The sequence below is a fragment of the Antennarius striatus genome, chromosome 2 (genome assembly GCF_040054535.1).
Source record: "Antennarius striatus isolate MH-2024 chromosome 2, ASM4005453v1, whole genome shotgun sequence".
NCBI classification, from domain to species: Eukaryota; Metazoa; Chordata; class Actinopteri; order Lophiiformes; family Antennariidae; genus Antennarius; species Antennarius striatus.
The window spans coordinates 26,400,477-26,423,601 of record NC_090777.1 but is presented as its reverse complement, the minus strand read 5'-3'; the positions used below and the strand labels follow the sequence as shown (position 1 = coordinate 26,423,601).

At 40.2% G+C, this 23,125-nt stretch overlaps 2 protein-coding genes and 2 non-coding genes across 6 annotated transcripts; 1 reads left to right on the top strand and 3 right to left on the bottom strand.

Annotated features, from left to right (window-relative positions):
* Positions 1-253: 253 nt before the first annotated feature.
* On the bottom strand, positions 254-326 carry trnaf-gaa (transfer RNA phenylalanine (anticodon GAA)). Its single transcript has one exon. It is a non-coding gene; the product is annotated as a tRNA-Phe (tRNA).
* Positions 327-763: 437 nt separating this feature from the next.
* ebp (EBP cholestenol delta-isomerase) lies at positions 764-2,130 on the bottom strand. Its single transcript, XM_068324849.1, has 5 exons — positions 2,028-2,130; positions 1,458-1,774; positions 1,320-1,356; positions 1,080-1,210; positions 764-1,002 (listed from the first exon to the last, which is right to left on the bottom strand). The coding sequence occupies exons 2-5, from the start codon at positions 1,765-1,767 to the stop codon at positions 788-790; spliced, it is 693 nt and encodes a 230-aa protein (XP_068180950.1). The 5' UTR covers positions 1,768-1,774; positions 2,028-2,130; the 3' UTR covers positions 764-787.
* Positions 2,131-3,090: 960 nt separating this feature from the next.
* Positions 3,091-5,406, bottom strand: fkbpl (FKBP prolyl isomerase like). 3 transcript variants are annotated; one of them, XR_011037143.1, is made up of 5 exons: positions 5,195-5,404; positions 4,811-4,975; positions 4,632-4,694; positions 4,396-4,494; positions 3,091-4,088 (listed from the first exon to the last, which is right to left on the bottom strand). XR_011037143.1 is itself a non-coding variant. In XM_068324835.1 (5 exons), the coding sequence occupies exons 3-5, from the start codon at positions 4,971-4,973 to the stop codon at positions 3,417-3,419; spliced, it is 1,134 nt and encodes a 377-aa protein (XP_068180936.1). In that variant the 5' UTR covers positions 4,974-4,975; positions 5,195-5,210; positions 5,304-5,381; the 3' UTR covers positions 3,091-3,416. The 3 variants fall into 3 exon arrangements, 2 of the variants coding, with proteins under 2 accessions (XP_068180936.1, XP_068180937.1); XM_068324835.1 differs by having other exon boundaries at positions 4,396-4,694; positions 5,195-5,210; positions 5,304-5,381; XM_068324836.1 differs by having other exon boundaries at positions 4,396-4,694; positions 5,334-5,406.
* Positions 5,407-5,518: 112 nt separating this feature from the next.
* On the top strand, positions 5,519-5,591 carry trnak-cuu (transfer RNA lysine (anticodon CUU)). Its single transcript has one exon. It is a non-coding gene; the product is annotated as a tRNA-Lys (tRNA).
* Positions 5,592-23,125: the final 17,534 nt, after the last annotated feature.

Below are 23,125 nucleotides of genomic sequence, written 5' to 3'. Positions count from 1 at the left end.
GATGGAGACATTTTTTTTTTAATAGTTCATTATTTTTCTGACTGACTGACTCGGTCGATTTCTCTTGGTCCTCTTTGACTTGTGCTGTCTGTGACGATCCACAGCACAGTCATGAAAATAAAGTAAAACTTGTTTGAAACAATTTTAATTATAATTAAATAAAATAAAAATCTTATAAACACAGAGTAATCTGTAGTTTTACAATCCAGTAGTTGTTTCATCGCTGAAACGCCGGGCCTGGATGGTAACAAAATGCCGAAACCCGGGATCGAACCAGGGACCTTTAGATCTTCAGTCTAACGCTCTCCCAACTGAGCTATTTCGGCTGCCGTCGTTTTTACATGCCAAGCGGTGTTATAACGTTTCCGATTTTACGTTCCAACCATGAATTTGTGCTAACCTGATCCGGTTAGCACAAAGAATTATCGTTCCCGAACCGGTTAATATCGTTCCTTCTAAATATGAATTGGCAGGTAGTTTTTGTACTCTTTAAATTGGCAATTAAGGCAATTGGTTTAAATACTGTAGATTTGTCCCTACAATAATCAGAATAACAGCACTGATCCGGTATGGAGTATGGAGAATCAGAAGAAGACGAAGAAGTTTTAGAAAAGAAAGAAAAGACAGAAAAATGTCCGGAGAGTAGTAGAAGAGAGATCCGAACATAGACATAGACAGGCATACATAGTTAGAAATACAATTTAAAATTGCACAAACGATACAGACGTGAGTTTTTTCTTTTAAAACAAAGTTTATTATTGCTTCAGACAGACTGACTGAGTCAGTTTCATTTGGACTTTTTTGACTTGGCGCTATCCGTGCGCGTCTGGGCCGCAGACAGTTGTCTCCACGAATCCACGATGAGCATCAGTGGGATGACGATCCACAGCGTATTCATGAAAATAAAGTAGAACCAGAAGTACACTGGGTGTCCAAATTCACTGTGAGCATAACCATCTCTGTGCTCCGTGAAGAAATAAAGCACTGCTCCATACATCTGACCTAGAAACAAATTATATCATATGAACCATCAGGTAAAAATTTATTTTTTTTTTAAATTGATTTCGAGTCATGCTTACCTAATGATATGATGAGCTGCAGCACAAATCTATAAGACTTGTTTGTTAAAAAGGCAAACACCACCCAAAAGCTGCAAGGTCCCCATAACCAAGCAGTAACACTCTCCATACACACGGTGAAGTTATCTGCTCTATATAGAGAAAATATACACAGAGTACAATTACTTACTCATTTTTTCACGCTGAAGTCAAGGTTGTTTTGTTGAGGTTACACATAATCTTTTGTAATGATTAACTTACATCACATATCTACTGTCTCCTTTGGAGTATTCTTTCCCTGAGAGAGAAAACAAGTAAATCAGTTTTCAAGCCATTCCAGACAAAATTGTTATTTTCTCAATAGTTTTTTTTTTGTTTTGTTTTTTCTTGTATACTCACAGAGCTGTGACAGGAAGCTCTGGTCACCAGGAATAATATCATAATACAACGAGAACCAGCCTTCAATGACACAGTGGATGAAGCCACACACGGCAAACCAGCACACAGCCAGACGTCTCCATGTCCCCAACCTGCCAGGGGCCCCCCTCCAGCCAGTGATGAGCCAAGTCACGAGAACCAGCAGGCCAGAGACAGAAAACAAGAACCCCACTATCTCTGACATAGATCGGTCATTGGCGACATAGTTGGGAATCAGAAGGTCCCGAGGCCAGAAGGGATGAATAATTTTAGTTTGTGATGGAGCACCCATTCTCTGTCTGAAGAAAATACAGTAAATACCTGTCAGAAACAGACTTCAACCACTACCACATCGATTATTTTAAAATTTATGATTATTATGATTATGATTATTTAAAAATATCCAAAACAATGTGATATTATCAATAATAACTGCAGAGGTAACTGACAAGTGAGAATTCGCACTGCGCTGAGTTACAGCGGTAATGACATTATTAAGGTAAGATTTAACGGGGAGGAAAAATCCTAAATGAAAGTCTTTTGTCTTCTCACCTCAAATTCGGTGTCCAGCTGCAAAAAAAAAGTTATATAAATATTAATAACCTCTGGCTCCAAGAGCCAACTGCTGCGTCCAGTAACACAGGTAAAGACAAACGCGGAAGTCCATAAAATATTGGACAACTACGTGAGATTGCAGGAACCAATCAGATGACCTTCCACGGACAGAGCTAGAAACACGTGATCGACGACTCCGTTAATTGGCTCGTCCTCTCGGAACATGTACGTCATCATGGCTATCCCCCAATAGCTACGCCTCTCGTTCCAAAGGTCCACCCTCGTTATCATGGGCGCTAAAATCATTCAGCGCCTCGACAAGTGTGTTTTATGGCGCTGGACGTAAAAAAAAAACAACAATTTATGCTTGAAGATTACAAACTAGTATTGAATTTGGAACATATAGTTTGATGGTGTTTGTTGTATGCTACATAGATGTCAATGTCCGCTCATCAGCGGACTGAGGATTTTCATTCATTTTCCGCGAACAGGAAAACTGGATACTGTTCCTTTTGTTAATTATTTTGGTGATTGAATTAGTATAAAATGCACCAACCGAACTGTAAATACTGAACATATAAATACAGCGCATAGATTGTAGGATTGGCGGTTGATTCCTGCTCCTGCTCCCCCTAATCATTTGTTGTGTCCTTGAGCAAGACACATTGGCACAGATTGGCTGCCACATATCCGTCAGTCTGCCCCAGAGCAGCTGTGGCTACACACATATTTCACCATCATCAAGTATAAATGATGGGTAAATGAATAATAGATCCACCATTAAGCATCTTTGAGTGTCTAGAAAAGCACTATATAAATTAATAAATTATTATCATAGATTACTGAAAGGTCTCTGAAATAAGTATCTGAAATGTTCATAGCTTCTTTTCCTTTCAGCTTTTCCCTTCAGGGGTCGCAGCTTTGAGCCGTTTAACTTTGGATCACTTCTTTGTTGTCAGAGCAACACTTTGTGGTTTACCGCAATAAAAGCAATATCATTTTTCATTATTTCCTCATGTGTATCACCTGGAGGATGACATGGACACATTTCACAAATGCATGAGTGCCTTAAATTCTTAAAAATTATTATCACATGTACTTTTTTTGTCATAAATTACATTCAGTAAAGAATCACAAAATCAACAGAGCTAAGAGGAGAACATTCTCATTTAAGCTGATGCTTTCGCCCATCAACACATTCGTGAAACATCAGAAGACAACAGCATTTTAAAGTTAATATCCATCCATTTTTTACAACCACTTATCATGGGTCTGCGGCAGCCTATCCCAGCTGGCTACAAGCAAGAGGTAGGGTACACCCCGGACAAGATGCCAGCTTATCATGGGGCCTCAAGATAACATCTCATACAAATTGTCAATGATCTTTCAGTTGAACATTTTGCTGAGTCTCTGTCCCAGTTGTGCGTTTGTCTCTTTCTCTCTACTTGCTATTTCTTTAAGTGCCTTCAAAGCAGCAGGTGATTCAGGCTGTATCTCCAGGACTTTCTTGAACGCCTGCTTGGCCTCCTCCAGTTCATTCACCATCTGGCAGGCCTGTCCGAGCCGATACCAGGCTTTTGTCCCACCGGGATCCAGCTGAGCAGCTTTAGCTGCACTGGCCTTAGCACGCTTTGGTTGATTCAGTCTGAGCTGACATAACGACAGGTTTGAGTGCAGCTCTGCTTTAGTGGTTTTTAACTCGTCGACAGAGGGAAGACACCGGATATTATCAGTAGTATTTGTGTCTCTCGGCTCTTCCACTTCCTGTTGATGTCGTTTTTCTTTCACTTCTCCAACTTTACCAAGGAGAGTGATGAGAAGTTTGAGGGCACGACTGTAGCTGTCTGCTGCACCCCACACGTCGCAGCTCCTGAATCTCGCTCCACCCCTTTCCTTGTGTGACTTTACCCATTCCCACTTTTCACCTGGGGCCATTGTCCAGGGTTCCTGGCCTGGAGTGAAATGTTTCAGTTCAACTGTGGCACACAAAGGTTTATTTTCTTCAGCTGCATTGGGAACAGAGACATTTGATCCACTTTCCACTGGAGAGATCAGGATCTGTGAAGCAAAGCACAGTCATGAAACTGGACATATTTAAAATGCTTCCAAAAAAAAAAAAAAGACAACAAGAACAAACATTTCAATGATTTTCTGTTTGAGCATACCTTTTCAAATCGGAATCTTTTGTTTTAGACAGCTAAAACACTGCAATCATATATCAAAAGTTGAAGTTGTGGATATTATTTGAGTGGAATTTTATAAAAATATTTTAATTTTTTGTTTGAAACAGTTTAATCTGCTGTCCAAGAGCTTTCATTAGAGCTTTCACTTTTTACTTCAACCGCTTAACAGTCTTGTCTCTTACCTCACATTTCTCTCCTGCCCTCATCAGCTCCACACAAGCTTCTGTGATATCACACTGTCCCTCACCAAGCCTCAGCACTGTCCACTCACCCAGTGGGACCTGCAGCACAGATTTTTGACACCTTGGAAAGACTGTGGCAACTGCCTCTGTAAACTCAGTGACTGACTGCTCAGGTTGGATCGCCAGCTTCTGATTTCCTTTATCATATGTAAAAGTCTCTGCTTCATCCACGTCACCTTTGAGCTGCACTCGGACTTGACACAACGAACCCATTACTGGACGTAAGCTGGATGAATATGCTGGAAGTGGAAAGAGACATTGTGTGAAAACCATTATGAAATTTAATTCTGATGTAATATTAGAACTGAAAATGTTTTATTTCTGCTACGATTTAAAGTATTTAAATACAACATACACGCATCATTTCCAGAATAAGAAGTGGTCTGTGTCCCCCCTTCTCCTATTCGCGTTCGACGGACGTTGTAGAGGCCGGTGGGACACACAGACACCCAGGAGGTGACATCAACGCCATCGGGAGTTCCATTACTAGCAGGTGTCTGATTCATCGATTCATCCATCCCTGAATAAAACATTTCATCAAACGTTTTAATGTCGAAGATTAGTTTTTGTGAAGAAGCAAGTGAAAGCAATTAAAAAACACGGAAGTCTAACACCCACAATGTTATCAAAAGGACGAAACTAACAGGCGACAGTAAGATGAATTGTGTGAATTGTTATTTATCTTATTATTATTTATCACGGATAAATAAAGCAGTGGTGTGAAGCAGCATTAGCTTACCGAGCTATACGGACGGCTATGGCGACAATCCAAACCCAATGAAAGTCATTATTCTACACGATTGCAGCAGTAATTACAGTTTTAAGCAACTAAAAGTTAAATATTCTACCTCACACACAAATCTCACAACATGCATCACCATGGATATCAATCTATGACTCAAAACTCTTCTCAGACGGCGAAATCGTAAACAAACGCTGAACCACCAATTTCTTCTTCGTCTGAATTTTCTTCTTCGTGTTCAACTGAAAATACTCTGCGGCACACTAGCGCCACCTCCTGTACAGAAATATTAAGTGTAATTGTAACCGTAGCCATCTGACAGCCCGGCTAGCTCAGTCGGTAGAGCATGAGACTCTTAATCTCAGGGTCGTGGGTTCGAGCCCCACGTTGGGCGCAAAGTTTTACGGGGATGCAGCTCGACGGTACAGTGCACACTCTGCAAATCCCGGCATCCGCAGCCCCACGGGGGCACAAACCAACGTCATCCGTAGGCCGGTCGAAAGCCCGCATAAATGTAAAGGGTTTCGGCCAGAAGGGTATCCTAACGGAACAAGCCGTTCATCGTTATCTGGCATTCTTAATACCCAATTTTTATGCACAAGCAAAATTCCGTCACCCATGTTGTTTCATTTGTCCCTCACTTGTAGTTTAATTTTATTACATTTTACTCATCCATAAATATTAATCTGCAAACTATTGTTTTTCTCTTCCAGCGTGCGGCAACAGAGGATTGCGCGTCTGTAACTAAAGTGACAAAATCTATACACTAGTAATTGCAGTGTAATTCATAAATTAAAAATGAAGTGCTTTTTTGAACCATACTATTTTGCGTCATTGTGGTATACATTTTTTTATGCAGGAATTAATTTTGTCATTCATTTATTGCTACAACTAATTAGCCATATTGTGACATGCACTATTTTAGCAAATACATCAGATATTGAAAGGGCTTTGAAGGATTTAAACCATCTGAGGGCTCGCCATGAACCTACACAGACGAGTGAATCCATGATGATTTAATACATTCTTTTAAATTATGAGAATTCATTGAGTCAGCAACTGAACTCGACATTGCGAACAGATCTTCACGCATCAGATTCGGGGAAAGACTCAGGATCGTTGGAGATTTGCAGCCTGAATGCAATTTTTTTTTTAATATTCCTATTGTGATTATATATGTTAGTTATCAATACAGTAGCAACACGTGACCTATTGATCTGAATCTATTTCTGTCTTCTTATGGTCAACAGGTCATCAACGCTTGTACATAATAGATGAGCTAAGGCTTCGTGTTTAGACCATTAGGTCTATCAGATAAATACCAAAGTGAAAGAGACGCCAGTGCGGTTGTTGGCGTATTTTGTCCAGTAGGTGGCAGCATTGGATCTAAAGTCTCTCTTCCTGGCTAGAAAACGGTTGCTTCAGAGAACACCGCATTCTCTCACCGCGGCTAACTAATTATGAAAGACCATCAGGGAATACAGTCCTCAGCAAAGTGCGTGAGAGAACATTTGCTGTTTTATAGTTATCTTTTTTATTCAAATAAAAATGCAGTCATATTTCTCAGGAATATCTTTTTGTTTTGTTTTTTTCAGTTTTGTTTCACTTCTTTGTTTCCCTCTATTGATCGATCTATAGATCGATAGATAGACAGATACTGGCTGGCTGTACATTGAGAGAAAACATTCATGGTAACAATTCAAAAATAGAAGACCACATTAGTCTAGTAAATACAGGGGTATTATAATGGTCATCCAGCTCACACAGGGGAATCAATCCAACATTGGTGTAAATATCAGAGGTAATCATCCTGTTTGTGAAATGTATATTTATCTTAATAAATAAAATATCTTGTCTGTCAGAGATTATAACAGGTTACAATAAAATGGTTACAATAAAATGATGCAGAAGTGTTTTCCACCTCTAAGGGATCATAACATGTCATCCTTATCATTAATAGATCATCCTTATCATTAATAGATTATCCTTATCATTAATAGATCATCCTTATCATTAACAGATCATCCTTATCATTAATAGATCATTTAATAAATCCACTCTTTCAACTTTCTTGCGTTTTCTTAACGACTTTTTGAGAATTTAACAAAAAAAGTTAAAACATCCAAAGGAAAGAAAGTGAGTGTTTCTCATAGATATTCTTCTGATGAGGGTCCTCCTCTGCTGTTCCACCACAAACCAGAATCTTCACTTCTTCAATTCATCTCCATGTGTTATCAATATCATCTCTTTATCCTCTACTCCTGTCGATTATCTCTCTCCAATCCCCACATCTTCCTCTTGGCTCCGTCCGACTTCCCAGCTGGCCTCTTATGAAACATCCCAGTAGGTAAGTTCACAAGCATGCATCCCAGGATTTGTGGGTTGCTTGATGTCCACCAGAAAACCTGCCAGTAGTTGGGTCCAGGGAACAGCTGCACCACAGCAGCAGGGGTCCGCACCGCTGGGGGGGCTGGTCCCACTTGTGATACCCTCTCTGAGGGGTTTGACCTCCGTCACTCTGGGAAAAGGTGAAGGAAGATAGGTCAAGAATTGTTCCAGATGGACAGAGAGAGGAAAAATCAGAATACGACAGACAGACAGACAGACAGACAGACAGACAGACAGGCAGGCAGACAGACAGACAGACAGACAGACAGACAGACAGACAGACAGACAGACAGACAGACAGACAGACAGACAGACAGACAGGCAGGCAGACAGACAGGCAGACAGACAGACAGACAGACAGACAGGCAGACAGACAGACAGACAGACAGACAGACAGACAGACAGACAGACAGACAGACAGACAGACAGACAGGCAGGCAGACAGACAGGCAGACAGACAGACAGGCAGACAGACAGACAGATAAAGCGACAGCCTGTGTAGCTCAATATCAAACTTCTTCCCTGGACAAACGCTGTAAACATGGAGCTTGTCTAACATTCTGCTTGTGTTAGTGTTTGTTTTCTCCTTATGAAAGCGGTGGCCAACTTGCCTGTAACACAAACATACACACACACACACACACACACACACACACACACACACACACACACACACACACACACAGTCCACGACCCCCAGCCGGCCAGAGGCAAACACATCGGGCCACACGACGGGGTGTTTATCTCCCTCGGAGAGAACAACCCCTGTATAGGGTGTTGTCTGAGCACGTACGTGAGCGGGCCATGAGCGCTGTAATCGTAGCTGCTTTGACTCCCTCTGGGCTGTTTGTTGTTTAGAGTGAGACACTGACAACAGACACAGACTTCAGTATATAAACTCAGTGTGAAGGCTTAAGTGTTATTGCAAGTGGTTCCCACACTCAGCATTAGTAGATTAGACAAACTAGATAAACTGAAGGATCATCATACCTCATTAAGACTCCTCCGCTGGCCTGTCTTCAGAAAATAAATGTCACATTTGAGCTTCTTTGGCTCAAGTGCAGTCCTGAAACAACAGCATTAAAACCTTGAGAAAAGATGTTGAAATCCATCCATCTATCTGTTTTCTGTAGCTGCTGATGCTATAACTGCAGGGGGGCGGGGGGGGCGGGGGTCGGTGTGTATCCATCGCAGCTGAGGGCCGACCATCAGTTCACCACAGGGACACACAGATTTTAGACTGAAGCAATAGCATCAGGAGAGACAGGAAGTGATACCACTCTGTGATGTACGTGGGATATTGCATCCATAAATTTCATAAGGGATGCATCATGACCGATCGATCAATAAAAACAAATCGTGCTCTGGTGCACTGCCTTTAATTCAGACTGATGGTGAGCTGCACAAGTAGTGAAGTATGTCTCCTCCCCTCCATTAGCGGCCATGAAGAAGACTCTGCTATTCGTCTACATTATGGTGTCCGAATGAGATTACCTCAACTGCAAGCAGAAATACATAAATACAGTCAAACCATGCTTATTTTTATAGATGATGACACAAAATGTTGCATAAAATGTGCTCTGAACATACGACTGTTGAATATGTGTGTATAAAAAAAACAACTTTTTGTGTTTGCTGTGGCTGTCGGTGTTAAATTTACACTTTTCATCAATAGAAAAAATTTTCTGACACGGTATTTGTGGCATAAAGCACAGATACCTTTTTCTTCTGCAGTGTGACAATCTTTAGTTTAAATCTACTCTCTCTCAACAGACCTACAAATGCACAGTGTATGTCACTATTTCACCATCATTTGAAACATAGCATGCTAATATGTGATTGCCCACCAGCAGTGTGGGGAATCTGGCATTAAGTAAGAGTAAATTTGTTTTATCTGGAACATAAACAGAGTTAACTCCATTATGTTGTTTCTCTGGGGGCCAGTTATACAGTCAGATCTGTGCAGCCTGTGTAGGAACCCGCTGAGGGGAGGAGATGGCTATCAGGAGCCCGGAGGGCAGATAGGGGGACCGTTTTTATCAGCGCGCAGGCTGTAATGGGGTCTTCCTGTGAGGAGAGCCGGAGGAGTTTCTTTTCACACAGCCTCCATGAGTTTTTATGCTGCGTTTTGTGAGTTTGTGTTGCGTGATCAGAGAAAGCCACTGTGAGCCATTAGACCTCTGCACGCACGCAGGCTAACACACATCTGGATATATTTTTCCTTGAAGAGTCCTACCTACATACAGTCAGGCAGTCCAAGTGACCTTTCAATACCATCTAAGTACTTTTAGATAACGCCAGTTAGACCTTTTAGCGCGCACACACACACACACACACACACACACACACCTGCTTATGTCATGGCGCACCACTTGCACGCCATTATATCCATGATTTCCAGCAGAAGATAAATCTGAGTTTCCATCCCTGTCAGATATCTGCAGAATAATATCAGAGCATCAGTCAGTAATCTCTTTACAGCTGATATACTGTCAGAGTAAACACTAAAAGCAGTATCTATGTCATTCTAAGCTTTGACTGGATTTGAAGAGAGCGTTTGGTTGACATATCCATAAAGATTTTACAGCTGTGTTTAGGAGAGACCTGTCTTGTTCTACCTGGAGGCTTAACTTAGTCGTGTATCAGCTGCTCCGCATTAAACCCGGTGCAGGTGAAGCACGTTGGCTTGCAGCTCTACTTGAAAAGCGAGTTTACCCCTTGGTGGGTTTCAGGAGAGTAAGAGAGTAAAGCAGAAGAGATAAGAATGAGTTTGCACGTGTAAAGAAAACAAACGTCAGGATTTTTGAAATCACCTGGCCGACTGCGATTGACAGGATTACTTTGGATCGGATCTGAGGTCCACAGCGAGGGCGAGGGGACTCTAATTCAGAACAGTCTCCAGTCAAAGTAACAGTTAGCAACTCGGCGGTCTGTTAGCTGTCATGTGTGTCTGTCGGTTAGGCCTACGTTTGGTGGTTTCACGCAGTGTTCTCAACAAGCTGTCTGCGGTGGGACTGTGTCAATCAGACAAGGCCTGGATTTCAGGTGGTGGAAAGTTGCCTACTTGCCAATGGCTCAGGGAAAGAGCATACCAGCACTGGAATAACAAGAAGGATACTGGTTTTTATTATATCATGTGGAAATTGTTGCCCATCATAACCCGATGACGTGGCTTTTTTTTTTTTTTTGCACATTTCAATAATTTACCTGGTTGTTTTGCAAACCCTAGTTTCTCTACAACAAGACTAGATGACTGTTTTTACAGGTGGTTGCATGTGGAGTTGATGAATTGGCTCATTTAGAATGGCGTTCATTATTATTGTCTTTTCTCACCAGGAATCAGTTTCTGCATGTTGCTCTGAATGATGGATGTCATCTCTGTGATGTAGATTCACTTGAACTTGCTCCTAATGTTCTGAACCTCAAACACACGCCAGCCTGCTTTGACCCGTGTAAGTCCAGCATTCTTAATACATGGCCCATCCAGCTGAGTTTAATGATGGTGGAAGTGCTGTAATATGAATGAGCACAGAGATCCTCCACTTTCTGGGAAAACTGTCACCCAATCCTAAAGAAACTTACACAATATTTTTTTTGAATGACTTCACTGGATAACATTTTTTTTGTTCCTTATGGTGAACAAATTGTTGAAGGGAAACAATATCTGCCTTGAAATTGTCATTTTGGTTCCAGCATATCTGTCTGGACTTGTCTGTACCCTGGAGAAAGATGCAGTTCCGTCTGAAGAGAGGGCAAGAGAGCCCACCCATTGGAGTCCAACATGCGGGGGGCAGATGTACAGGCATGCACACAGGGCTCCTTACAAAGCACAAAAGACTGACCTAAATAAGACCCAGCTGATGTTGCCATTTCCATCTCAGAACAGTCCTCTCGTCCTCTCCCCCTCCACCTCTCACTCATCTCTGCAGACCTATTTCACTAATCTTCTTGCTTCATTTGACCTTTGACTCTGTGCCCATACTTTTTCATATCTCTCCCCCCCTTCTTTTGTTCTGCTTGGTGCGGGTGTATGTGTGGCGTGGTCTCATGGGAGCAGGTAAAATATAAATCTGCGGTAGTTCTGACAACTCAAAGTCTCTGGTTCTCATTTGAGGTCCGATGCCCTGCAATCGGTCACTCCTTGACTCTCCTCTTCCCTTTCTTTCCCGTTCATCGCTCTCATTCCAGAGACGTTTGCAAATCCCTGGCGATGTCTTTTGCATTCAGAACTGAATAAAACGTTGTGTGGTACACGAGCACCCTTATCCAAAATCAATGACACCTGCCTTGATCATCTCTCTCTTTTACTTATTGTGCCTTCTGATGAATCCACATTCATTTTCATTGATTTCATGAACAGGCCCAGTGAGTATTGTTGCTGACAGTTCGCAGCAGCAGCATCGGGGGGGTGGGGGGGTTCCTGCACTGTTCTTTCATCTCCAGTCACATCAGCTTGATCAGTGAAACCACTTAGTGTGGACATATGTTTCCCCTGCTACAGGGCACAAATGTACACTGAATGAGCAACTGAGTCTGTTTCAGATCCCAAAGAGAGCAGCCTGATAAGGCGTTCTGACCTCTCATTTGTCACCCATGTGAAGCCACAATCTGTCTTCTTTTAATAGCCAATCAGATTGGAAGAAAACACACAAAAATTAAAAGGAAAGCTTTAAAAACAGTTCATTAGGAATTCCAGAAATTATTCCTGAAGAGACTTTTTTTTTTTTTCATATTGTTCAAACTGAGACCAAGTATTCAACTTTTAACAAGCCATATGTGAATATTTTGATATATCAGGTGCAAGAATTGATTCTGATATTCTTTTTGTCTATGACATTCTGGGAAATTTACTTTCTTTCCAAGGGTTTATATGTGAAGACTGATGAAGTCTCACATCTGTCTGTAAAAACTGAAGCTGGAGACGGGACACAGCATAAAGAATGAAAGCAGGCAAACGTTACAAAACCCACATACTAGCACCTCTAAAGCTCAGTTTTTCATTTCAGTCCGGTCATCCAGGTTGACCAGACGCCACAGAGTTGCTCCAAAATGTTTGAACAGCTTTCAAAATGTTTGAAGACAATCACTGAAGTAGACTGTAAAGTCATTTTCTTTATGTTTAAATGTCTTTAATGGGACTTGTTTAGAAGTATTAGTTGATCCTATGGTACAAAATAATGAAAATTATTGCTAAAGATTAAATAATTTAAAAAGATGCCGAACCAGATAACAAGCATCAGCCATATTATACCCGGATGAATTAACATGGGGTGTCGTACGTGTGTTGGGATCAGGCTTTGATGAACGATGGATGGTTTGGGATAGTGGTAGAGGCGTCGGACGTATTGGTTTCTGGTTATATAACAAAATGCATGATGTTAACGGAGTCTGAATGACAGTGCTTTGTTTCGGAGAACAGTAAGATAGACGACCACCAAAGAGGACTTTTGGACTTAAGATTAGAAGCACATGGTGAGGCTTCCAAGTGTTACAACACTGGTATGTGAGAATAAGAGCTGGTATAGTAAGTCAGATGTGCATTTATGCACTCCCAGGAATTGGAGGGCTTGGATATTTCCTGCAGAAATGACAGGGGCGGCGGCTCATAGAGCTAAAATCAAAATGTCAAAAATCCAGACAAGAGAGAACAAAACTCATCAAGATGAAAACTATTTAAACAACATCTTGTTATTTATATCTATTTCATAATATTTTATACTTTTACTTCACTACATTTTTTTGTTCGGTTAAATTTATATGGCAGATTTATCTATTAGTTGCGTGTCATATTGAGATTGTAAACATATGGAAATCAAATGGAAATACCATGCAATTTAATGCTAAATTTGCCATGCTCAGTGTGTAATAAATTCAAATTTGTTCTTGGATTGTATTTAGCATTGCATCATTATTTAGTAGAGAGTTATAAATTTGTGAGTTTACTTGCACTGTAAAATACAACCAAGTGTGTATGGTTAGTAGAGCTTTTGGTTTGTAACTCTTTACAAGAAGACACCAGATTTAAAAGAACAAAAAAAACACCAACTATGAGTATTAAGAGCGTACATAATGTGGTACCAGATTAGCCACAGAATGTATTTGACCTCCAAAAGTAATTATTTTACTGTAGACATCATTATTCTGTGACTTTACTCACGACACCCCTACAGCTTCACCATAGTTGGAGTTTAAATGCAAGACTTTTACATCCATATATACCTTCTTAAATGAAGGATCCCCTCCACCACCGTATTACACTTCAGGCAAAAAAGCTAAAACTTTCTGATCCTCATCCACCTCATGGTGCGAACAAACCAGCTGCTCCCAGGCTCCAAAAGCAGTCCAGAGGCTGATCTAAGCCTCGGCGTATCTCACGGTGAGTCAGACCTCCAGAGAGCAGGAGAGGTCCCATCACAGTCAGAGATAGCACAGTTTACTGAGGCCTGACACGAGGGCAACATTTCACTCTGACAGTCCATGACCAGTGCCAGCCTGCTGCCAAAGATATGACACAACCCGACTACGGTTTTCATTTTCACGCTGACAGTCTCTTGGAGCTTTTTATATAGCTTGGCAAACACATTGGCTTGAATAGGGCATCATTATTTCACACAACCCGACGAGAACAACGAAGGTTTTAGATAATGTCAGTGCTCAAACATGCGTGACAACGCCACGCACCAAACTTCTTTTGTCTTTAAAATTGTACGTTTACATACCGGTGATGTTGCTATGACACTACATGCAAAAATCAGTAACACAAAGGTTATTGAAGCACTGTCCCACCCAAGCTGAAATAAAGATGTTTTGTCCAGGATTTGAAATGGCAGGAAATTGAAAGTCAGAGACTCACAGAGACAGACATGCCTGCTGGGGCTTGGAGGAACACACAGGATGAGCTTTGACCTCAGTGCCATGTGGACAAGAAGCTCAGAAGACTGTAGCAACTATTTTCAATTAAGTTCAGTCTGCGGAGAGATCAAATTAGCAATTAACGTACTAATACAAACATTATAATGGTTTTGGGTTTTTTTGCAAGTTATTTGCACACCAGAGCCCACGCTTCAAGATTGTGTGAGTGATCTCACTGTGATGCACGACAATAACGATGATGACTGAAGCATTGTGCAGCCGTGTGTCACTGAGTGTGTGCTGATTTGTTTGGACGTCAGGGACGTGGCTGTAGTCTGGTCACTTGCTTGTCCTTGAGTGTGTGTTTATGTTGGATAAACTCTCTTACATCCTGTTGATGAACTCATCCTCCTCTTGTACAGTAGCATGAACTCTGGTTATAATGTGTTTTGTAGAGTCACGGCGAAGCACACAATACAGTTTCAACCACTTGAAGCAAAATACACTCGATGGATTTCAACGCTGTTGGTCTTAATCTAACTAATCCGAAATTATGACTCTCATGATAAACTAACAGACACTATAAAAAGACATGAATATTAATTACTGTTAGAATCATTACTGATGGGGAGACACACAAATTACTGATTGTAAAATTTGTTGTGCCACCTGAAAAAAGTACGACATCCATGTTTTTGGGGTTGTTTCTAAATTTTATTAGGAGAAAAATATAGATTATTTTGTGTCAAAATACAACAATATAAATCTGTCATTGTGAGTTTCGAAACTCGATGGGAAATTCAATAATTTTGCAATGCATTTTTCCAACGTCTAATTTTTTTGTTTTATTTGAAATTTAGTTGCAATGTTGTTGGTGGTGCTTTTTTCCTTTTTACAAAACCCATACATATAATTTTATTATCATTTCTAAAAACAATAAATTCTCACATTGTAAAAGCAATAACAAGAAAATATTGCAAAATTTTATTTTTGAAGTGCTACAACTGTCAGAGGAATTTTGCCTATACTATAATATTTATGTTAGTAAATCAATTGAAAATTCTATCTCTCCTTCGCGGACTGAATTTCTTTGGAAAATAGTTGCTACAGTCTTCTGAAGTTTTTGTCCACATGGTAATGAGGTCGAAGCTCATTTTTTGTTTTATTTGAAATTTAGTTGCAATGCTGTTGTTTTTTAATTATTATTTTTGAAAAACCGAAACATATTTTTGTTATCATTTATGAAAATGATCATTTCTCCCATTGTAAAAGTAGGAACAAGAACACTTTGTTAAAGTTTATATCTGAAGTGCCATAACTGTCAGACGACTTTTGCCTATATGCCCATCATCTCATCAAAATGCTATTGTATCCAGTTCATTCTATTGACTCAAGTTCAGTAACAGAGAACCTGTCAAAGCGAATAACTTCACATCAGCATGTGAGCATTATCAATATGAGCATGATACCCACCTCATTTAGCAATGAGCTCAATTATTAGCAGGTTTATCATCATGACTTTCAAAACATTTAGTGAAATTATTCCATAATAATCAAGTAGTTTCCCAGTTCGTATTGGGGAAAGTATCTCCGTACTCCATAATTATCAAAGTTTATTATCAGACTGCAGTTATAACTAAAGGATGTAATAAAAAAGTCAACATTCTTATTTTGTTATATCAATACAACTACCTGATACCTGGATCAGATACAGTTATCTGAATAAAAAAAAACTATACATAACCAAAAATATTATTTAAATGAATATGAAAGTACATTTTACTGTCCACAGACAGTGCCATGATGTTCTCTTTCTACTACTGACACCCCCCACTCTCACTCAGACATATTACCAGAGGCCCAGTAGACAGGTATCCAGTAGGTTTTACAGGTTTGATATTTTGTGTGGAGGTAATATGCGTTGCTGTTACTGTCTCTGAAAACTAGTCTCTGTCTGAGCCTCTTGATGTCTGCTGAGTTCACCCGGGTTGGTACTGGGGAGACTGGGACTGGTGGGGGTGACCACCATGCTGGAGTCCTACCTCCCAGTGTGTGTCTGTAGCATAGAATGCCTGGGACTAAACCGCATTTGATTTTTATACGCTTGTGGCTAACAGGAGCCAGATGTAGCTGCCTCCAGGGAGATTACCATCGAAACAACCATGTATTTCTCTTTTTCACTCCTTTTAATGAGATGTGTGCATGCATGCTTAAAAAAACTTGTGCGTCTAAGTGTTGCTCAAATAAAGGCAGCCAATGAGCCACATCAAGTATTTGCAATATTCTCGATCAATTTCAGATGAGAGGGAATGAGAATGAGGAGACAAATGGTTTCGTCACGAGGATAAATGAAAAATACATTCGGGTGTCTGAGCTCTGAAGACTCGCGATTCTCTGGACTTTCAGCTTACAGCCATGAGACATGAAGTTTGAGTGAGGGTTCACGCACACATGCAGACGCACAAACACACACAGTGGAAGTAATCCTGGCATTGTGACTGTGGTGAATTTGTCAGTTTACTGATGCGACATTAAATCATTGTGGTACCAGCTGCTCTTTATTGAACATATACACACTACGTATTAAAAAAAAAAAAAAAAAAAAAAAAAGGAAAGCAGAAAACAAAAGAGCAATGATCGGGAAAGAAGGGAGTGTTAATCGAAAGCGAATGTGTCTGTGTTGGCTGCTGGTCAGAGATGGGCCGGGGTCCCAGTTGGCCGTTACTTCAAAGTCCCTACCCGCCTGTCTCGAGCGCACCTGCTCTCTGTTAAACCCTGCTCTCATCACTCAGGGCGTGGAAGGACCTCTGCTACAACTTAGAGCCCACACCACGAGGCCTGTTGCCAAAGGGCTGTAATGGCCCACACTCAAGAATTCAGCCTAAAACACCAAGTAGCCCATGCAACGTTCACTGCAGAACTGAGCGTCAATCAAACGGTTTGAGAGCCCAGAACTTCTGCCCCCACCTCCAGGTTTATGCTACCTCATCACACCATCAGGTCTGTTGGCGCTCTTATTTCCTCTTGAATCTACATGTTTTATTTTTTATATTATTATTTTTATAGGGGTGGTTTAATTTAACACAATGATCACTTGGAATGACTCGGACAAAATAATCATGACCATTGTTTTTTAGATTGTTTTCACATTCAGTGCTACCGACAAAGTCAGTCAAGTGTGACTAAACTTCCTATGTTGAGGATTATTGGGAAACAGGACCCACATTTGAAGCTCTACTGTAAGGTCAGCAAACTAGGCTAAACCTTTGTACATTCTATCAGCTGATACCTATCCAACAACACAACATCCGTCTATCATCTTGTCCTCGATTTTTTTTTTTTAATATGACTCTATAATTCTTTAGTGCTTCTGTTTTTGAGCCCCCTCCACCACCACACCACCCAGTCTTAGCAGGTTTTCCAGGCTCATCAGCCACCACCACCTGTGTCTGGACTGCTGCTCAGGACCTGCGAGCTTCAATTTAAATATCCCTGAAGCCTAAGCACCAAAATCTTTGGACACCAAAGATTTTCTGACACAAAAATAACAAAATATTACTTAAAATAATCAACACTTCAATTATTTAAACCACTGGTCTCCCCTGAATGAAATAATTCTTAAGAAAATAAATAGTGGAAAGATTTTAGCAAAATGAGTCAAAAAATGAGTTTTGTTTTTACTATGAGAATAAAGAGAATACAGGCTGCTGTACAAAACATTTAAATTAAGAGTTTATGATCCAAAAACAGAAATATAGATGCGAAAGTAATTTTTACAAAGGGACAAATTGGGCTACAAAATGAGGGATTACGGTTTTGGTGTTAACCTGGAATAAATAACTGGGAAATAGTCCGATTGTTGATTTTGGATTCTAATTCATCTCAAAGGTGTTCTGTCAGGTTTAAGTCTTATTCTGTGCAGTGGTCTGCAGTTTGCAGTGGTCCAAACTGATGCCTGCAGCATTAACCTTTTATGCTGCAGCATAAAAGGTTAATTCCTCTGGATCTGTGTCCACATTCAGCCACAATAAGTCAATTAATAAATAAATCTCAATCCCATTAATGACGATAATGTGAACATAAGATCATTTTGTTCAGGTTAAACAGCTTTGCACTGACTTTTTGTCATTGTGCTGTGAGGAAAATTTTGCTTTGCATACTGTATGAACACATGACCAACAACTACACGGATCAGTACTATGACATGTTTTTTAAGGTTTGTGAAAGTTTAGATCCTTTTTTGGGGGTTTTTTTTAATGTTCTTGTGTCTTTAGTGGAACAAACAAGCAGAGGACCTGTACGAAAAGTGGACAACTCATGATATTGTGTTTTAGTGGAAACACAGTTGATACTTATAATAATATCATTGAATTGTTACATTCACTTCCTTTGAAAAATAAATTTTAAAAAAACACAAGCTCCCTCCATTAAAACATAACTGACTCATTAGTAATTAATTTGCCTTTCCTTAGAGCTAACTTACTCATCATCCTGTGTAAAAAAAAAAAAAAAGAGATGGAAGAGGACTCAGTGTGTCAGATGTCAGCTCTGATTCATCGGTAACTACCTCATCCAGCCACCATGTGAGCATCTGCCCATGACCTGCAGCGGTACGTCACACAGACAGTTCCCTATTGAAACAGGAAACCAGTCAGCACAACTAAGTTGTACCCAGAGGGCGCAAGGAGACGTTGTATTTTAAATATGACCAACATCCACGAAGGTAAATTTTCATTTGGCTTGTTAATGTTTGCCTCTTTAAAACATAAGCCTTGTAAATTGAAAAGGGAATCAAAGCGGTCGTATTATCCCCACCTGTCCTTTGTACCGTGGATGATGTATAGCTGCTTATTTCTGTCTGCGTCATAGAATGTTTTCTCCTGAGAAGAGTCAGAGATGTTTTGGATATCAAAGATACCTCGCTGCCCTGTATATCCCTCGCACAAAAAAACAAAAATAAAAAGTACTGTATATGTGTGTGTGTGTGTGTGTGCCTTCATTTGTGTGCATGACAGCATCCTTCAGTTATCTAGTAAACATGCTATTAGAGTTATCGCTTTTATATCTATGGACACTTAGAGTGTTCACAGGTGCCATAAAATCTATTAATGACAGGCTTTCCTCAGGATAAAGAAAGAAAGAAAAGAAAGAAAGGGTATGTGGGGCTTGGCCCTGTGGAGACAGACCTTGTTCGAGCATAAGGGCATACACAGTTATGGATGTCTGTGAGCAATTTTGCACCTGCGTAAGCTCAAACCTCTCGATGTACGTGCCTCACATTGCACCCTTGCATCGATGGGGGCGGGGGCGGGGGGAGATGGTAGACAACAGGCCCTGACACCTTTTGCGAGAGCTGGCCAAAGTTTTCAGAAGCTTCTCAAGTTCCAGCTGTGTTTGTCCAAGGCAGTTCGTCTCTATTGGCAGATCTAAATTTACAGGACAATAAATTATCACCGATCTGCTTCTCTGGCTTGCACCTATGCGTGTACGCAGACACACACACACACACACACGCTCGTCTGACCCCGGGGGACGGGGTATTTTTAGGGTGCGTGCTGTAATCCTTACTTTGGCTTCCTAGATGCTACTGGATCTTCAGCTGATCATCAGCTAAATGTTCACTCAGGTCCGGCTATTTTTTGTCCTCGCAGCTACTTAACGTTTAAGAATGATGGCAGCATCAATCCACCTGCATGAAGTCATCCTGCAAGACTTTTAATGAAATACTTTAAATCGAAAATTACATCATTATGCATTTTGTACAAACAAAAACCATTGATGAAAGATTTCTGAAATTTCCTGTTTCTTTTTTTTTTTTTTTTTAGTTTCCTTTGTCTTGATGCTTGTATCAGATCATCAAAACTTGTCTCCTTGTTGTAATATTATTCATTTAATTTTGTGGTTTTCTTGTGTCCTTTTGTTACTGGCTTGTATCAGACATGAGCTGGATGCTTATTTTAAAACACTAACAACTTTTTAATTTGTTTTTTTTTAAAAAGTAAATTTTTTAATGTCTTTGTTTGACCATGACCCTAGTTTCTGTTTGTTTGAATTGACTTAACAAGCTTCCTTTACTCTGATTAAACAGAGTAAAGGAAGCTGAATTTGCGTTAGCTTGATAAATAACTTTACTTGCAAATTACTTGCAAAAAAGTTTTTTAAAAACGGTGAGATGAAACACAGACAGCTGAAATCAAGTTCTGAAGTGCTGCAAGTGCATGGTAAGAATAGACTGACGAAACACAGTAGCCTATACCTGCCAATTCACTACAAATTACAACAAAGGAATGTTTGGAGGAAGGATTTCAAACACGACAAAGATTAGAAAGCTATTTAGGGCAAGGTCATTTAAAGCTTATTAAAGAATAAAGTTTATTATAAAAAAATAAAACATCCAGTGCAGTCTGGAATCATAAGTTCAACGCAAAGATAAACAGCATAAAATTACATTACGCTCTTTACAGAGTCATCTACCAGGAGTATGTGGTTGCATTTATGAGTCTTGCCAGATGATCTCCATTGTGGCAAAAGTTGATCTTGGAGCATTTGTTACCAGATGCCCCCGCAATTATTTGCTGGAGATGTTAGCTTTTTCACCGACTCGCTCTAATAAATTTGAGGTTGAAATATTTTCTATGGAGAGCAGGAAATACAACGTCTCAGTGAATGATGGATATGGCTCCGTGTGCTGAGCTTGAGTCGGTTCAAATGCAGCCTTAACCTTAACCATACATGGCACAATCATTTTTTTTGTCGCTGTAGTTGAAGGCCATTGGAACATTTCTGTTCTGCCGATAAAGGAAATATCAGAAAATACTCTCATGGGCCATTTTTGTTTAAGGAAATAAATGAGTAACATAAGTTTGTTCTTTAGACGAGAGCACTCATTATATAATATTATAGAATATTATAGAAGTGAAATCAATTTTGTTCACAAAGTGTCACAAATCACAAAATGCCTCCTGCTTTATCCTGACATCTTTCAGTGAATTTTGTTTCTCCATCTCTCTGACTTTGCTCTGTTGAATTCAGATCCATTCAGATCTGTGCCTGTCCTCACTGCAACTTTCCTCTCAGAAATAATCCTGAGTGATTACAACGTGTCAACACAGAAATCAGTTGGATTAAGCCAAAACCACTGCCTCTGTAAATCTCACCTTTATCCCTCCTTCAGTCTAGTGCAGCATTTAAACACAGCAACTCCTATCAGTACTTTTCCTCTAAGGAGACAGCTGCCAGACTGAATCTTGTACATCAGGCCAAACTTTTCCTCCAACTGACAACAAGGCACTTTACTTAATTCTGTTGTTGTTTATGAGGAGAGAGAGAGAGACAGGGTCAAGTTCACAGGCTGGGGTGGGGGGGGGAGAGAGAGGCTGTTCCAACTCCAGCCCCACGAGGGAGAGCATAATTCAGCCGTGTTTGTGCTTCTCTTAATTCCTTTTGATTTAGCAGAAAATTGTGAGCAGAGCTGCGGCGCACCAATACTCACCAGCGCTCACCTCGCGGCCTCTCACAGACCTGTGCGCTCCCGGTTTGTGTGTGTGTTTGTGTGTGTCCGAAAAAGGGTTTGTGTGTCCCACGCTGACAGAAGCCTAAAGCAGAAATACAAATGTCTCCAAAAAGGAGCTTAGCTTTAACAGCAGCTTTGGCCCGAACACTAGAGCTGTTTTCTCAATCTTTTGATGTAATAGCAGTTTGCGACAGCTATAGCTCAATTCCAACAAGGATTTGCCTCATTTGTTTACTTGTTTTCTAGTATTTATGGGTCAGCTGAATGAACTGTGGCATTCTTGATCCAGTATTACAAACTCCCCACAAAAGTTCACGTCTAGCAGTGAAATAGAGTGTCTGTGGAAAAAAATTAATCATTTTATGAGATTAGGAGGTATTTAAATGTACGTTTTAATCTAACAGGAGCCCTTGGAGGACAAATGAAGGAATAAGAGATTGCATGTTGGGTGATAGTGCGCTGCATAGGTAAAGCCAGTCCTTCTCCTCATGGTGTGTGTATGTGTGTGTGCATGTGTGTGTGCATGAATGTTTTACTCAAAGCACTCAAGCACTGTCTTAGCACTCACTCTCCTACACATGTGGTTCATATTTAAGCCATAGTGCTGTTCCACTGGACAATTTTGGCTCTGTTCTCCCAGTCCCACATTCCCTGCTTTTTTCTCTGACTTTCATTTTTCTGTTGTGATTTGGGTGGTGTATGGCACAATGGCAAATATTTATGAAAGTATTTGTTAATAATAAGAACTTAAACAATGTGAGTGATTTTTGAAAATTGTTTATATCTTTATTCTGGAGAGCATTAATCAATATTAATATGATATTAGTGCACCAGATGGCCACTTCGTTTTTTTGTTTTTCCATTCGTGTACAACTGAAGGATTAATGTGTGAAAAGTGATTGTGAGGGACAGAATGAAGAGCGCCGAATGAAGAGCGGAAGTGCAATCCAGTGAGTAACACGATCCCACTTATTAATAACCAACAATAATAACAGATGTTAGATAAAATAATATTTGAAAATTTAAAACTGCTGTTCCAAATTGGTGCGAGTGAGATATACTGAACAAATAGGATTGTCCGTTTTTGTTTTGTTTTGTTTTTGTCCGCTGGGAATTATTTGAAATGAAAAATTGTAACATAAAAAAATATAAAATATTATACATGCTTTAATTAT